Source organism: Solenopsis invicta, chromosome 6, assembly GCF_016802725.1.
Source record: "Solenopsis invicta isolate M01_SB chromosome 6, UNIL_Sinv_3.0, whole genome shotgun sequence".
Classification (NCBI taxonomy): domain Eukaryota; kingdom Metazoa; phylum Arthropoda; class Insecta; order Hymenoptera; family Formicidae; genus Solenopsis; species Solenopsis invicta.
The window spans coordinates 25,984,500-26,001,374 of NC_052669.1; the positions used below are offsets into that span (position 1 = coordinate 25,984,500).

Consider the following 16,875-nt stretch of genomic DNA (forward strand, 5'->3'; position numbering starts at 1 on the left):
ATAAAAAACTAGTGATTTTTCCTTTAGTAATAATAAATCAAATTGTTACACAATAAATCAAATTGTTACACAAAAATTGCAATTAAAAATACTATTATGAAATTTTATTGATATTTAAAACATCAAATTAAAAAATTTTGTTTTTTGAATTGTCGTTATTGAATGAACGATATATGTATAACACACAATGAATAGAAGTTCCCTAAAAGTCCATTACTGATTCTCATTTACTGGAAATGTATGTGAATATATATGGACTAACCTTTAAATTAATAACTGATACACTACTTGGATACTGATAGAATTAATAATATATAACATTACCACTAGTCATTCACTTTAATTTATACTTGTCGAAATCAGTTTCTTGCCTTAAGATACCAGTCAAGATAAATTCTATTGATTGTATTGTAACAGTGTTCGGTGCTTTAGCAAGAAACTTTTTTGCATTTGGTAAATCTTCCTCACGAGATAAAATTACTGCTCGATCAGGCCACTTGGTTGGTGGGCGTAACAGAGCTTTTCCTCCACAAGACAACACCATATCTATAAAAATACAAATACGTCAAACATATTTTATATATTGATATAAAAAGTTTGTATTACCTTTTAGTTCTTCTATAGGCGGTGGTGCGACACTCGGCGTCAATACAACAACGTAACCGTCCAACATTTTTTTCTCCTTAGCTTTATCAAGACTCTTCCTTAGTCTAAAGCCAAACTTGGCTTCGGCGGCGGGATCCTTTAATATATAATTTTCCCAATCTAAAAACCGCTTAGCTATTTCGCTATCTCTTAACCAATCGATCGCCACTATAGGTATACCCTTTGCCAAAGCGCATAAAAATTTATACGTTCGGCGAACTTTGTCTGTCACTAAAACTGTACATTTTGCCGAATCTTCAACTTTGCTTCCACCTATAAAATAAAAATTGTCAATAAATAAGGAAAAGTTTATTCTTATACCTCTATAGAGAAAAATTACCATATTCATATAAAAAGAAATGTAAAAGAATGTTTCTGTTAAAAATAATTTGTAAAATTTTGTAAAAAAAAAGTAAAAAATATTGTTTTATATTTTAAATTAATTTTTACTTCATTATTATTAAAAAAAAATAAACATAATATATGAGATAAATATAACAATAAACATATAAAATTCCCTTAAGAACCAAAAAATTCAGAAATTTTTTTTAAACAAATCCTCATAATATTAATCAAAATTCACAATGTTGTTCTTATAAATATCTATTACGCAAAAAAAAATTATTATATCTATACAATGAACGATTTAAAGATTAGAAGCATTTGTTTTTTGAAAATTTAACTTTTTGAACTTATACATTTTTTTGTAGGAATCTTCAAATGTTAATATTATAACGAAGAACTTTGCAATTTATTTAAAATTTATACTTACCTAATGCTTTAACAATCTTACTGTAATCCTCTGTTAGTCCTGTAAACAAAATTTTATGTTTTATTGTGGATGGCGTGGAATTGCTCAAGACAGATGCACTTCTGCGCGCTCTAGTAGGTGTTGAAAGAAGAGACGATGTACTCTCTGCACTTGTATTTAGACTTGAAGAAGCATCATCATCAATTGGTTTGTGCGTATTTTTATTCAATTTCATCTTCTTCAATTTGACGCTTGTTACTTGCGATTTTGAAAATCTGGAGCTTGTCGAAGCATCACTTTCTATACTACTCACATTAGCTGTATATTCCACGGACAAATCAAGAATCGAATTTGCAGAAGTCTGATTGATACGAGTGGGTTTTTTAAATGTCTCTTTTTCCGAAACTTGTGCTTTTGACAGCGGAGGGACTGAACTTTTCGCAAGTCTACCGCGTTTACGTCTCGACGCAGAATTGTCAAATTGAATGTTATCGGAATCTTCTGTCTCAGACGACATCGTATTTTTCACGGAAGAATCAAAAATCGAACTTGCAGAAGTCTGATCGATACGAGTGGGTTTTTTAAATGTTTGCTTTTTTAAGACTTGTGCATCTGGCAATGAAGAAACTGAACTTTTCGGAAGTCTACCGCGTTTACGTCTCGGCGCAGAATTGTCAAATTGAGTGTTATCCGAATCTTCTATTGAGATAGAAGAGGACACATTCTCAGTTAAAGCAGAATCTGTTTCGGTGTCCGAATTGGATTGTTTGCCGCTTCGGGTCCTTAATTGTTTTTGAAATATTTTCGCCTTATTACTTTTTCTAAGCGATAAATTCCTATCCTTTGCGTTACTTGGACCACTTGCCATAATCCTTTCAACTTCCTGCGATGAATCATTCGCGGGACTTTTCATAGGACTAAGTACAACTCTTAGAATCTTGTCTTGCGTTTGACTTATCTGCGTTTCTGTTCCTTTTACTTGAATCGGCTTATTTTTCTTATTACTTTCATTCGCAATTGTGTCATTAATATGTGTTGTAACTTGACTCGTATGTCCGATTCGTTTAACGTTGGATCCTCCAAGATCGACATTTCCTTCTGTTCTTGTATTTAAGGTCTGTTGAGTTTCTTCCGATGCAATCTTAGATAATTTATTATCTTTGAAAAATTTCATATTTTGAATCGTCGAAGAATCTTTACGATTTTTAATAGAATCCTCAAGGATATTTGAAGACTGAGTGTCGGTTGTAATCTTCGCACTTCTTTGACTGCGTGTAGAAACCATATGTTTCTCAGTGACTTGAGTTGTTTTACGTTTCTTCAAAGTATCTAGCTCCACACTTTCTTCTATCACGTTCGAAGATATTTTTCTTTTAGTTATAATAGATTTCGTTTCTAACTTTGTAGAAGTGGCTCCATAGGTTTTACTTTTCGCGCGAGTTTCTCTTTGAATATCACACGAACTTTTATCGTTTTGTCTACTGGAATGTCGTGTCATTCTTGAATTAGTCTGTGCTTGAAGTAGTTTGGGATTTTTTGATTCTGCTTCCTGATTTGGTCCTACTTCCTCCGACACATCTTGTGAAATGCGTGCATTTTTCCTAGTTTCTTTATTCTGCCGTTTCTGGCAACCGAGCTCGTTACTCAACATTCTGTTTGCCATTTGTTGAAATCGTTTATTAGTTTCGCTGTCAGAATCATCAGAAGTGTCTACGAGATCTGACATCTTGTCAGATATTTTGTCAAACATCTTATCAGTCGTTGAAGACGGCGGTTTTGAATGATTATCAATGGAAGGCTCGTTTTTTTCTGAGTTTTTAAGATTCTGTTCGCGTAGTGATTTTCTTTTCAAAGGAGCACCTCTTTTTCTTTTCTTCTTCGCGTTGTCAAGTTTAGGTCTTAGATCTATACTGCGCACAGTCGATGTCGATGACGCAGAAGGACTTGGTGGATTTGAAAGTGTTCCCGATATTCTGACCGCTGGTAAACGTGTCAGAATGTCATCGTCACTCTCATACAATGTATCCAACGTTTGCGCACGTTGTTCATATACCAATGGACAAGGTGTGCAAATCGACGTGTTCTCTTCTGTATCATCAACTTTAACTGGATTTTTTCCCAAGACTCGATCGCTTGATTGCGATACGGCTTCGTCTTTTTGTTTTGATCTCAAACTTCGAAAACTTTTCTCGTTCGAGACGGTTTTACCGTTGTTATCGTTTAATATTTCCATAGTTGTGACGGATTTGTTTTCCACTTTTGAGATTCTTTTTTTTCTTTTCTTCTCTTGAGATTCTATGGTTGTACTATCATCTACAGCTTTTTTATTACTCACTTTAGACACCTCCGAAGAATTAATCTGATGAGAATTTGTATCCTCAATGAAATCTATGAGCTCTTGCGTATCTCTCAAAACATTTCTCTTTCGTCTCGTAGTAATAGTAGAAAAATAAACGTCTGATTCTTGCGATTCAGTCTTCGCCTTATTTACATTATTCGTACTTACTTCGATACTCAATAAATTATGTGAATGTTGAGGTGTTGAATCACGAGGTGCATGACTTTTTTTATTTGATTGCTTTTTTAGCACGTTATCTGTATCTCTGTTGTCAATCTTGGATTTATTAACAGAGTCATCACGTTGCGATGATTCCAGAATATCTTCCAGATATTGCGTTGACATATGCGGCGACTCATGAATGTTACTCATATCGTTATTTACATCGTCAAACATTTTATTGAGTTCTTGTTCAATAGTATCGTTTAAATTCACCCGAGAAGAACCTTTCTCGCGAGTGGAGTTTCTTTTTTCTTCAATTTCGCTGAGTATTTGTGTAGGCGCAAGCTCGTAATCTGCATCTTCGCAATCAAGATTTTGCTTTGTACAACTATCGACAGATTTTCCATCAACAATACGCGCGGTTATTACATCCGTGTCGTTTTGATTACTTTTCAACGCAAAGTTTTTAGAATTAATCACCGTTTTTGGGGAAGTTTTATGCGATAAAATAGAATGAGTAGGCGCTTTATTATTAACATCTGGCGCGGATGTATTTGTGTGATTGTCAACATTGCTTATAATTTGCGTGGCTGCCAAATCAATAGCGTTATTAATTTCGTTAATTTTGTGTGATTGATTAATCGAAGAATTCAATATATTCGTAGTAAAATCCTCCAATCGTTGCGTTTGTGCATCAAATATATCTTCGGACTCGACACTCGTGCCAGGATCATTTCTGTTGCTTGCATCTTTATTAGATGGTTCATTTACTGTTCCTAAAGATTCACGCGTCTTTTTAGCAAGTTCTGTAATGTATTCCTCTGCGTCCGTGTCCGAATCATCGTTGGCTGATTCCGATCGAGACTTTCCAAGCTTCTTTGAAGTAAGCGCATCTTCCTTATCGGTCTCGGAATCCGATAGTAAAGCTTCAAAGTTATGATTGATGCGTTGAGTGGGAGCATTAAAAATGTCCTCGTCGTTGTCCTTTTCGTTGTTCACTGTGTTTTGCATGTCACTATTCTTTTTCAATGACACTTTTGTAAGTGGCGTAGACATATTAGACGCTCGCAGTCTCTCTTGCTTATCAATACCTTCACCAAAAAACTCTAACAAATCCGATGATTCAAGCAAATGACTACTCTGGTTTAATGGTGAGGAAGAACAGTCTTCAATTCCTGGTGAAGATAAATTCAGAGATCCAGGACTACTAGATCTGGATTTCGGAGACTTGGTAACGTTCTCGTGATTTGTTCCGTCCTTAACGGTATTCGCCGTACCATCTTTATCTTCATCCTCCTTAGCTCGATTATTACTAATCTCGCTTGCTATACCATCTGTCTCAACTTGAGTTTCCATGTCAGATATATCTTTTGCAATAGGTTCATTACCAAATTTTTGTGTCTCTAAATCGTAAATATCGCGTCTGATCCGAGCGTTGCCAGTTTCAGATTTTCGAGCACCGCTGCCCCTTTCGTCAGTATCATGAACATAAACTTGAGTTTCCATGGCATAAATATCCGTCATAAACTTCTTACCCGTTACATTATCAATATTTTGAGTTTCCATTTCACTAATATCATCTATATAGTTTTGCGTTTCTTTATCGTGGATTACAGATCTGTCAGTAGTTTTATTTCGAATATTTAGTTTTGACAACTGCTTGCCAGCTTTGGTATTAACTTCAATAAGACGTTCGGATCTATCTGTGTAGAATCTTTGCGTTTCCATATCATGAATGGAATTTGATTTCGTTTTGTATACTTCCTCAAATGCCTGCGTTTCTGCATTAAATATATCAACTTGATTATCGCTAACATTAGTATCCGATGTATGTAACATGGTTGCAATTCCTTGCGAATCCTTGCTTTCGTTCATGGAGGATGTAGACGAGCTATTTCTTTTGCTAATGCCTGTAGATTGTTGCAGAACCTGCGGCCGTCGAAAGATGCAATTTCTGTCATCTTTCTGAGTTCCAAGAATAACGGATCCATCACTGTCCACACCAATGAAGGAATTACTCTACGCAGACAAAAATAATAACAAATTAAAACTAAAACATATTCTACTTAACAAGAAATTATATTCTTGTTTATGTATAATTTCATTTTTTTTATAAGAATTTTGATAAGCTTAATTTAAATTTGATAAGCTTAAATTAAAATTTGATAAGCAAAATATTATATTTTTATTTCAATATTATAATAATCATCAAAACAAAAATATTTGTTTTTCCTATTTGTGTAAATGAATAGATACATTACTAATTTTTATTTAATTAATGCAAACATTATATATATGTAAAGCACTTACGAGAGAAGAGTCTGGTGTATTTGGGATTATTGTACTCATAGTTTTCTGCCGTGATGGTGCAGGCGTTTCTGGTATCATTGTATCGTCGACTGGACGATACATACGATAAGTCGCAGACACTAAGCCAAATTTAAGAACACTTCCATCTTTGAGTTCATAAAAACGAGTAGGTCGTAGTATTGTCTGTATATGTAAAAAAAAAAAAAAAAAAAAATATAAATTTGTTTTGAAAACTGTCATTTTTATCATAATGTCAATAAAATAAAATAGTAAGCTGAAAGTTATAGTGATATATAAAGAAATGTAACATCCATTACATCATTAAGCTTTGTCTTATTGGAAGAATTTAGATCACAGATCCAAGCTAATCCTTGGCCTCCACTAACTTCAATTTCTGCATGTAGATTTGATACTGTCTAAAAAAAGATTCAAATCATTAAAAACATCTCAGTAATTAGCATCAAATATTTGTTCATTCTTTAATGTATATAAAAAAGTAGGACTAAAAAAATATATATATGTAAAAGATGTTACTACATTACTGTCTTATATATGTAATATAATATGTGCTGTGTATATGATATTTTATATAATAAGTACGTGTAAATGATATTATCGGTAATTGTTTTGTAAGCAAAATTCTCTTGTATTTTAAAATACATAAATTTATTCAGATGCAACATTATTCAGTTTTTAATATTAATTTATATTAATTCATCTCAAGTTATATCAAGATCTTATTAAATCTTACCCAAAATTAAAAGAACATTTTTTTTATATCCAATGTACAAAATTATTCTCAATCAATTTTTGTACAAATAAAACATAGAACTTACTACATTGTCAATAAAGATATCACAGCTATTTAGTCTACCAATTTTTGTGATCCCTCTTTTTATTTGGTAGTCCCTGCCATCGATGCTTAATGTTCCAACCTAAATTATTTATTAAAATATAAAACATTGCGTTAAATTGTTATACACAAGGTATTATTTAAAAAATATAATAAAAAATAATTTAAGATAAAAGAATAATCAATATTCAACATACTGATGTTATAAATTCACTACAATAAAATAAATAAAATACAAATAAGATACAATACATATCTTTTCTTTCTCTGTTGATTTTACATTAAAAAAAAAAAATGTAATTATAATTAACCTGCACTGATTCTTCCTCTCCTTTTTCGTAGGAAACTCTCTGAGTAAACGAAAAATTCTCATCCTCACAAATTTGAGTAGCCACGAAATCCATTGTTGTCAGTATTACTAAGTATTATTTGTTCAAGTAATTAATATATTCAATCAGCACCGATACGAAGAGGACATTTATTTTAACATAACCTGCATCGAGAATTAAAAATCTCAAGAAACAAGCTATGCACGTACGAACAATATTCCATTATAAAAGGCGGAAGCACATACTTTTGCATAACCATAAATTGGAAAAAGACATTGATTGGTCCATTTCTTTATGCATTTGCTAATAGACCAATTTCCTTATGCACATGGTTATGCAGCTATGCAAAAGTGTGTGCTTCCGCCTTAAGACTTAATAATAATATTTAGACAAATAAATAATATTAACACCAAACATAACAAATCTCATAAATATTTTTGAAACAATCGACTGGCACTAACTGTTTAGCTTGGCAATTACGACTTTTGTTGGCTTTTGCCGCCAAGAAACGGGTGGTCTGTTCATTTTAATTAAACTGCGTTCAGAAATATCAAAGCTATCATTTTATCCTTGTTGTTTATTGAATGATGAACAAGGATAAAATGACGAGTAACACCCAAACGAAGTTTCTGAACACAGCCTAGATTTCTCTCTCTCTCTCTCTCTCTCGTATCTCCTTATATGTTATATCTCCTTATTTACATGTGTTGCGTTGTACATTCATAATAGACACTCTGGTTATGTACACATTTCGCTTATTAACAAACTGTGTTCAAATGTAAATCATTTACATCGATGCGTTATTACGTCTGCAGCGACGTAAAGTATTTAACAATTAAAAATGCGCTCTGTAAATCGTCCGAAATGTATCAAATCATTTTACGGCGGAAGACTTCCATGACGCATGAGGTTAGGATGTGAGGAATGCTCGTAAAATGACTGAGCGTGCGTTCAGGCTACTTTCAGGATCATTTCCGACCGCCTGAACCATCGCTAATCGATTTGAAGACTTAATTTCAAGCTGCACCACGAACCAATCACAAAAATCGCCAATTCTCTATGTCACATGAATGTTAAAAGAATATGATCGAATGAAGAATATTCTGGATAAAGAAAAAAGGGAAACGTTTCTTTTGCATTGACACGTGTAAATATTTTTACGTCTCAGCTTAGTATCCGTTACGGTCCTGACTAAGTATGAAGCACAGTTCTGAGTCAGAATCAATAGTATGAAGCTGCACACATGCTCGCTATACATCTCCCTGTTACTCTTGCTGTGCATTCCTCATGGGTTGAGCTGTGATCACTTGAGCAGCAGCTCCAAACGACGTAATGGTAGCAACTGTATTCCAGAATTTCCGTTGCATGAAACACTTGTACCTTCAAACTCCTGTCAAGATACTCAAGAAATTCAAGTTACATTTTCTTCTAGTATAGTAGAGAATGAGTATATAATCAAATTCAATGGTTATTATAAGGCAAATGCACGAGAGAGTTACATAGGAGCTGCATTAAACTCGTTTGATGTTAGAAATTGGAGAATTATACCACGTAACAATGCAGCATTCAGGTATCCTAGCGACTTTGATATCGTGCACTTAAAGGAATCTGATAAGTATGATGGGCTCAAGGCTCTGAGTAATCATCCACTTGTAAAGACTGTATCGCCGCAGAGACTTATACGTAGAACTTTAAAATTTATCAATACAACATCAAGCGATTCCAATGTCTTAGCATATAAAAATTCCAAAAGAAGAATTAATGTAAGTTTGCAAATTGTTAAAATTGTAAAATGTCATGTAATATTGAGATTATTATGTGTACAAAAAACATCAATATCAAATTAAAATTAGTATCTCAGAATTTTATTTATTCTTGCAAAAATATAATTTCTTGTCTATATATGAAACAATGATAATCTTATTCTTACATAATTTAAATCTTTAAAAAGTTTGATAATCTTAAATTTCAGCAAAGCATATGTTTCTCAATATATATTATAATAGTTATCTAAAAATTACAATATGGTTACTTTGATCATAATAGTATTAAAAATTCTAATTCTTTGAGGATATTGTTATTTTATTTGATTTTTTTTCTTTTAATTCCTGAAAATTATTGATTTATTTATATATGAAATCATAGATTTAATACTAATTTTTTTCTGTGTGAAGTTTTGGTATTAAATGATATATCTATAGCTGTTGTTAAGCAAAGACTTTATTTCAGAATGTCCAATCTGGACAAACGTCAAATCGACACACATCTCGAAAATTACTAAGAGCTATACCAAAACAAATCACGTATATGCTCGAAGCTGACATATTATGGAGAATGGGCATTACTGGAAAAGATATAAAAGTAGCGATATTTGACACCGGACTCGCGGCTAGTCATCCGCATTTCAGAAATATCAAAGAGAGGATAAATTGGACGAATGAAAATACTCGGGAGGACGGTTTAGGTCATGGGACATTCGTCGCGGGTGTTATCGCGTCATCTTCTAGGGACTGTTTTGGATTTGCTCCGGATGCAGAGCTTTATATTTTCCGCGTTTTCACGAATGCTCAGGTACCTCTACTTCTTCACATGTTTTTTTTTCATTTGCAGTTTTATGACTTAAAAGAATTTGTACCATCTGAAATATAACAGGTATCTTATACCTCGTGGTTCTTGGATGCATTCAATCATGCCATATTTCGTAAGGTAACCGTGTTAAATCTCAGCATCGGTGGTCCAGATTTTATGGATCAACCGTTTGTTGATAAAGTATGGGAGGTTACAGCTAATGGTATTATTATGGTGTCAGCAATTGGCAATGATGGACCTCTATATGGGTAAATAAAATAATATAATTTTTAAGCAGTTTACAGAACATACAGAGTTTGCAACTTTTTAGATTTATATTACCAAAATTGGAAATTGCTTCTATCTTCAAAATAATCAATCTTTTAATCCACGTTAATTGAACATACTTGGTTTAGCAAAAAAGTATGGTTTTTAAGAATGTTTATAGTTTAAAAACAAAGTTGAGGAGAGTTATGTAACTTTTCATTCATATATACATCTTTCAAGGAGATTTTGGCATTGCCATCTTTAAAATAATAAATAATACCAATGTTAGCGATATAATAATTTTTAAAAAATATTTTCTTTGTAATATTTATAAATATTGATGTGGAAAAAGTTAAAATTGTTTATTATTTAAATATAATAACAAGTAATATTATATTAATCATAATTATTGTTATATGTGAAAAACTAGAGAACCTCCTTAAAGTTTGAATTGTTTTTTTTTAATGTCCTGTATTTTTAGAAACACAATTTAAAAAAAAACCTATAAGCATGATCAGTTTGTATTTGTATGTCACAATTTCGTTTGCACAGCACTTTAAATAATCCTGCCGATCAAATGGATGTGATTGGTGTAGGAGGCATCAATTGGGATGATCAAATAGCGAGATTCTCTTCGCGCGGTATGACCACGTGGGAATTGCCTTACGGATACGGTAGAGTCAAACCTGACCTAGTCATATATGGATCGGGAGTAAGAGGATCCGCTTTACAGCATGGATGCAGAAGTCTCTCTGGTACCTCCGTTTCTAGTCCCGTTGTTGCCGGTGCAGTTGCGCTATTAGCTAGTGCATTTATAGAAACAAATGGATCTAAAATTAATAAAGAGAAGGTAATTATAATTTTTTATAATTGTGTGCACCAGTATACCAATATTATTCTACAAAATATTATCAAATAACAAAGTTCTATTGTGCGTTTTGTACTCAATAAATAATAATGAATGTTTGTAAGGTAACACCGGCGAGTATGAAACAAGCGTTAATAAATTCAGCCCGTCGTTTACCTGGGATTGGTATGTTCGAGCAAGGTGCGGGAAAATTAGATCTCTTGCGGGCATTTCATTTTTTACAGTCATATAGTCCTGCCGTCACACTTCATCCAAGGTAAACTAAAAAAATGAAAAAAAACATTGTTTTTTTTCTCTTGTTTGATTTTGATTGTATTATGTTGCATATCTATTTGATTAATTAACTCTATTGATTCATCAACTACACACAGAAAAATTTTATTTTGACTGCTAAGGCAAGGCAATTATTCAATTCACTTTTCTTCTTTTAAGTAAGTTATATTTAACAAATCATATTTTCTTGATAATAGTCTTACTAAATGTTTCTGTTAATGATTAGCTACGTAGATTTGACGGAGTGTCAATATATGTGGCCATATTGTACTCAAGCTATATACCATACTGGTATGCCCACAATAGTCAATGTAACTATAATAAACGGTTTGGGTGTGGCTGGAAATGTAGTAAATCTTACCTGGCATCCGTATGCCGGTAACGGCAATGGTGAACATATTGATGTAGCGATAACATATAGCGATGTTCTATGGCCATGGTCTGGCTGGTTAGCAGTTGCTATAACGGTCCCATCGACATCTCACGACTGGCAGGGTATCGCGCAAGGTTTAAACATTAATTTTATTTTGCTAATAGATCGATTTGTATGTATTATAGCAGGTTGTATTTCCATACAGGCCATATCTCGCTCACGGTTGAGAGCGATGGGGCGGGTAAGCCACGGCAATCGACAGTAACGCTTCCATTGCAGGCAAAAGTTATACCCACCCCACCAAGGCAGTAAGTAAAAGTACACAGTGTATTAGATAATCGATACTTTTTATTGCAATGTACCAAAACATGTTCACACGGATATTTAATAAATTGTTTATATCTTTTATTATTACTTCAGTAAACGTATTTTATGGGATCAATACCATAATTTGCGATATCCACCTGGATATTTCCCTAGAGATGATTTGCGCGTAAAGAATGATCCTCTTGACTGGAACGGAGATCATATACATACTAACTTTAAAGATATGTATCAACATTTACGTAATGCTGGATATTATCTTGAAGTGCTCGGTCATCCATTCACCTGTTTTGACGCGAGAAATTACGGAACTCTGCTTATCGTAGATACGGAGGAAGAATTTTTCCCCGAAGAGGTATGTTTTATAAGATCATATTTCTTATTTCTTAGTGTTTCTTCTATACAGAGTGTTCGACAATAAGTAGGAGAAAACTCAACAAGTGATTCTAGATGTCAAGATAACTCAAGTCAAAAATAACAAAATTGCAATTAAGGCTTCGTTTTTTAATTATAAATGTTTAAATATTCACATGTGCTTCATGCACTTTTTACGTGGATATTTTATTTGTAATTTATAAGTAAAAAAGCCTTAATCACAACTTTGTTATTCTTGATTTTCATCTTCTCTTCTTTTATCATTTAGAATCATTCCTTGAAGTTTCTTCGACAGCTGTTGCCGATTATGCTGTACATACATGTATAAAATATAAATTGGTTTCAACTGCAGGTGGCAAAGCTAAAACGGGATGTAGAAGAGGACGGTTTATCAGTAATTGTATTTGCAGACTGGTATAATATAGCAGTCATGCGAAAAATCAAATTTTACGACGAGAATACCCGTCGATGGTGGATACCGGAAACGGGAGGTGCCAATATTCCAGCCATAAACGATTTGCTTTATCCTAATTGGGGTGTGGCATTTGGCGACGAAGTACGAAACGGTCAGTTCACTCTTGGCCAACACGCGCCAGTCACATTCGCGTCTGGTACTACGCTAACTAGGTAAAATATTTTAGACGCGGGAAAATTGATTTAGATTGTATACAGCAAATTTTATATTAATTCAGATTTCCAAAGGATGGGATCGTTATATATGCGGAGTTATACGATCAGGGTCAAGAACTGTTGGAAAAAGAATCAGGGACACCTACATTTGTACCAATACTTGGACTTTTACAAGTGACTAATAAGAAAGATGTTGAAACGGCACGTAACGATAAAATTGATAACGAAGTGCAAGCAGATCGGAATGATGAAAAGAATGTCAAAGAACAGACAAACATGTCTGGTAGACTCGTTGTTTATGGAGATTCAAATTGCATTGATGACAGCCATTTACAGAAATGTAAGTATTACAGGAAAAATACTAATAAAAAATAACTTAAAAAATATTGATAAATATATATTATAATTAACAAATAATTTATATTTAATATTTTATGTTAAAGAATATTTCCATTTTTTTTTTTCATTTCCCAAACAAATTTTATAACCTTTGAATTGTATAATTTTACAATTTAAATATTATTTACTAAAATAGTATTATTACTCATATTTAGCTTGTTTTTGGATGCTCGATGCTATCTTAGAATACACAACGACAGGATACGTACCTACTGTTTTCATGGATGAAAATCAGAAAAAGCATAAAACTGTTAAGACAACGAGTAATATAGAAATTGGAGAATTACCGTATCGAATGAAGGAAAATCATTTTAGTCGTCATAGTAAAGTATTAATGGCTAACGAACCAGCAGGCAGCTTCAGATCATTTCCATTATGTACCACCCCTGTCTATGCCGTACCTATGCCAGTCAATGAATCTGTGCCAATGTAAGTAATTTCGCACGTATATATAAATATCAATTGAATTCTAAACATTTCGTAAACTCACTTTTTTACTTGTTTCTATTTTGATTTTGGAGAAGTAAATGCATGCTAGAAGAAAATCATCAAGATATTTAGTCTGACGTTTTAAAATTGCATCCCAATTGTCCTGTAATTATAATGAAGAATAGATTAGTCAGAGGTCACAGCTAAAATGGATGGCTCTAGTATCAAGTGTTCGAGCAGATGTGTTTGTTATATCATTTCTATATTTTTGAATGTACTCAAATATTCGTTTATCTTTTTTTACAGAGAACTTTACAAGCCTCAAAAGCTGTTCCCTATAGGAGATACCATGAGTGCAGTAAATTCAGTATTGCAGGATACAGACACTATGTGGCTTAAGAGACGAGTCGGTGGTGCTGGTATCCCTACGTTGCAACATCTCGACACTGACATTATGGCTTATGACACAAAAGAAAATCAGGAAGACGAACAAGTGATCGTTTACCAATGGAGTTACGTGATAATAATAGTTATTATAGTGATAGTTGTCTTATATCTGTGTAATCATTTGGGATTGAACAGACATTCGCGCAGAAAACGTACTATACTCAGAATACTTAGAGCTATTCGAGCTTTGGTTGTGCGAAGGATACCTGCGCAAATGTAATGTGACAAGTTCTTGACAAGAACTATTACTATGTATTGTATACACAGTTAACAAAATTTTACTTAGGCAACTTTAGGCAGGGCGTAAATTTCAAGAAATTTATATGTAAATTAGATTTATATTATGTGCCTTTGAAACATAATGACACAATATGCATACATGAATTTGTAGATTACATAAATTATTTTGATATTAAAATAATCACAAGTTATTTATTGACTTTATTTTCATTTTTTTAATAGCATAAATGATATTAATATTTCGCTTACCTATACATTTTAAAATATATAAATTAAATTAAGTTACAATTGTTTTCACATTTTTTCCTCTCTTTGAGGAAATAATTTCTAACTCTACATTATATACATCAATTATAAAATGGATTATAAGTAACCCAATGTGCTTTATCTTGCTCTGTAGCAGATTTATGAGTGGTGAAAATGCTTTTGAAAACTTCCGACGCTTTAGGATCCTTTGCAACACTGTAATCGCTTTTAGCCTTTTTATAAGCAGGATCATGAGCTTCCTTGTGATTGTTGTTCAATTTAGGAATTATTTTCTCTTCCTTCTTTATCTTTTTCTTAACCACTTCATCCGTTTTTTTCTCTTCTGTTAATACATTATCATCTAACTTCTTCTTCTTAGACTTCTTTTGATTAGCTTTCCTGAGCGTCGCTCGTTCTTTCATAAGTTCCAGATCGTCATTTTCCGCGTTTAATATGACTATATCTGTTTCTTCGTACGGTTGCTGACATTTGTGACATGACTGTAAAATTCAAAATTTTCTTGTTAGACTTTAAATTCAGATGATATAGATATTTACTTATGATTAACCTCGGCTTATGAATTTTTGGACTTATAATGCAAATGATTAAAAGTTAACCAGTAGATTATAACAAAGCTAATGAAACACTCATTAACCAGTGATCTAAATTAAATATTAATTTTATAGCACTAAATATTATATTGAGAATTAAGAAATATTTTTAAGAAAAAATATTGTTTTTGACAATTACTTGTCAAAATTACTCTATGCTTAAGCTAAATATTAATTTTATAATAGCAAATATATTAAAAATATATATTATAATCTTAAAAAAATTGCCATTTTCTCAGAGATCTATAAATCATTTAATATATTTTAATAATTATTTTGCATAAATTATATTTTATCTCGATGAAACATAAAAACTATTCAACTTGAGATCAATTAGAATACCTACATTTATTTCTGCTGTATAAATATTGAACATTTCACTTACTGTACTCTTTACTTCTTTGAGGGCACGTTCACTCATTACACATCCACACGACCATAAGAAGCAGAACTTGTATTTTCCATTCATTTCTAAACCAATAACTGGGCAAATATAAGGACTTTTGCCACTGTCGTTGTAACCATCGCCTTTTTCAGCCTTATCGCCATCAAATGTTGGATTTGGTGTCAAATTAAGATTCCTCACATCTTTTAAGTTTTTAATATGTACAGCAGATTCTGGGAGAGTATTACGATCCAAAAGACCCTCCAACACAGATTCCTTGCTGTATAAGCGACCCAAGCTGCAACCCACGATTGGCGGTTGCAGTGGCAACTGTCGTATTGTGCAATGCTTCCATTTGAACGCTAATTCTGCCTCCTTGTCTTTCTGTAAATTATATACAAATGTCATCATCAGCAATTAAAAAAATCGAACGAGGTTATGGATCTTTTAGACTTACTTGTTCTGGTTTTCTTTTCACCCTTACGAGTTCGTCTCTGCGAGGAATAGTGCCACCGTCGCAACCCATGACGACTTTTTACGCTTTACTCCAAATATTTCTTGATCGTTACACAAGATAAAAGCTGATACAATACAGAAACTAACAAAAACAGTCAAACGGGACACTATAGCAAGAGAACAGCGTCTAATCTGGTCTAATCCGCCATATCAGTAACGCCGAATGACGCCGAATTCTCTCGTGTTCTCTCGCACTGCGCATGCCCATGACTGCACGTGACTTCAATAAAGTATCAAATTTGTAAGAATAGAAGTACCTTTAGACCCACTCAGATAACGTAGAAAATAAATTATTAGTGTAATAATTAAAACTAATTCAAGTTGCAGTTTTTATTATTAAAATTTTGATAACTTGAAATAAAATTTTGTTTATATTAAAATAACGTTAGTTTATTCATTCTAACACTTTGCAACCTCTAAAGTGGAAAAAGTTTAAAAACGTCTTAAAAGTGTAAAAGAAATTCTTTATTACGTAGGTGAATCTTCATCTAAAGTAATTTTAATATAAAAGAAATAAGTAGCACTGTAGAGTTAGT

The 16,875-nt window shown here is 32.7% G+C and overlaps 3 protein-coding genes across 7 annotated transcripts; 1 reads left to right on the forward strand and 2 right to left on the reverse strand.

Annotated features, from left to right (window-relative positions):
* Window positions 1–320: 320 nt before the first annotated feature.
* Window positions 321–7,956, reverse strand: LOC105204442 (major antigen). Of its 5 annotated transcripts, none has more exons than XM_011173517.3 (8): window positions 7,850–7,956; window positions 7,371–7,552; window positions 7,043–7,141; window positions 6,524–6,622; window positions 6,207–6,389; window positions 1,418–5,915; window positions 607–918; window positions 321–546 (listed from the first exon to the last, which is right to left on the reverse strand). In XM_011173517.3, the coding sequence occupies exons 2-8, from the start codon at window positions 7,461–7,463 to the stop codon at window positions 335–337; spliced, it is 5,496 nt and encodes a 1,831-aa protein (XP_011171819.1). In that variant the 5' UTR covers window positions 7,464–7,552; window positions 7,850–7,956; the 3' UTR covers window positions 321–334. The 5 variants fall into 5 exon arrangements, with proteins under 5 accessions (XP_011171819.1, XP_039306435.1, XP_039306437.1 ...); XM_039450501.1 differs by having other exon boundaries at window positions 7,371–7,477; window positions 7,850–7,928; XM_039450503.1 differs by lacking the exon at window positions 7,850–7,956 and adding an exon at window positions 7,797–7,815 and having other exon boundaries at window positions 7,371–7,477.
* A 139-nt stretch (window positions 7,957–8,095) lies between these two features.
* Window positions 8,096–14,772, forward strand: LOC105204443 (membrane-bound transcription factor site-1 protease). Its single transcript, XM_011173518.3, has 12 exons — window positions 8,096–9,151; window positions 9,618–9,959; window positions 10,041–10,225; window positions 10,776–11,073; window positions 11,196–11,347; window positions 11,591–11,871; window positions 11,943–12,045; window positions 12,158–12,416; window positions 12,789–13,063; window positions 13,129–13,406; window positions 13,621–13,894; window positions 14,201–14,772. The coding sequence occupies exons 1-12, from the start codon at window positions 8,618–8,620 to the stop codon at window positions 14,559–14,561; spliced, it is 3,342 nt and encodes a 1,113-aa protein (XP_011171820.1). The 5' UTR covers window positions 8,096–8,617; the 3' UTR covers window positions 14,562–14,772.
* On the reverse strand, window positions 14,660–16,521 carry LOC105204444 (replication termination factor 2). The gene is made up of 3 exons (XM_011173519.3): window positions 16,281–16,521; window positions 15,824–16,207; window positions 14,660–15,327 (listed from the first exon to the last, which is right to left on the reverse strand). The coding sequence occupies exons 1-3, from the start codon at window positions 16,347–16,349 to the stop codon at window positions 14,929–14,931; spliced, it is 852 nt and encodes a 283-aa protein (XP_011171821.1). The 5' UTR covers window positions 16,350–16,521; the 3' UTR covers window positions 14,660–14,928.
* Window positions 16,522–16,875: the final 354 nt, after the last annotated feature.

Coding starts and splice junctions, on each gene's coding strand:
- LOC105204442 (XM_039450501.1), bottom strand. CDS start 7,913: ATGAACAGACCACCCGTTTCTTGGCGGCAAAAGCCAACAAAAGTCGTA. Junction 6,623..7,042: donor ATATCTTTATTGACAATGTA/GTAAGTTCTATG, acceptor ATCTTTTTTTAG/ACAGTATCAAATCTACATGC. Junction 919..1,417: donor TAAGATTGTTAAAGCATTAG/GTAAGTATAAAT, acceptor TTTATTTTATAG/GTGGAAGCAAAGTTGAAGAT.
- LOC105204443 (XM_011173518.3), top strand. CDS start 8,618: ATGAAGCTGCACACATGCTCGCTATACATCTCCCTGTTACTCTTGCTG. Junction 9,152..9,617: donor ATTCCAAAAGAAGAATTAAT/GTAAGTTTGCAA, acceptor ACTTTATTTCAG/AATGTCCAATCTGGACAAAC. Junction 12,417..12,788: donor AAGAATTTTTCCCCGAAGAG/GTATGTTTTATA, acceptor TTTCAACTGCAG/GTGGCAAAGCTAAAACGGGA.
- LOC105204444 (XM_011173519.3), bottom strand. CDS start 16,349: ATGGGTTGCGACGGTGGCACTATTCCTCGCAGAGACGAACTCGTAAGG. Junction 16,208..16,280: donor TGAAAAGAAAACCAGAACAA/GTAAGTCTAAAA, acceptor TATAATTTACAG/AAAGACAAGGAGGCAGAATT. Junction 15,328..15,823: donor TCAAAGAAGTAAAGAGTACA/GTAAGTGAAATG, acceptor TGAATTTTACAG/TCATGTCACAAATGTCAGCA.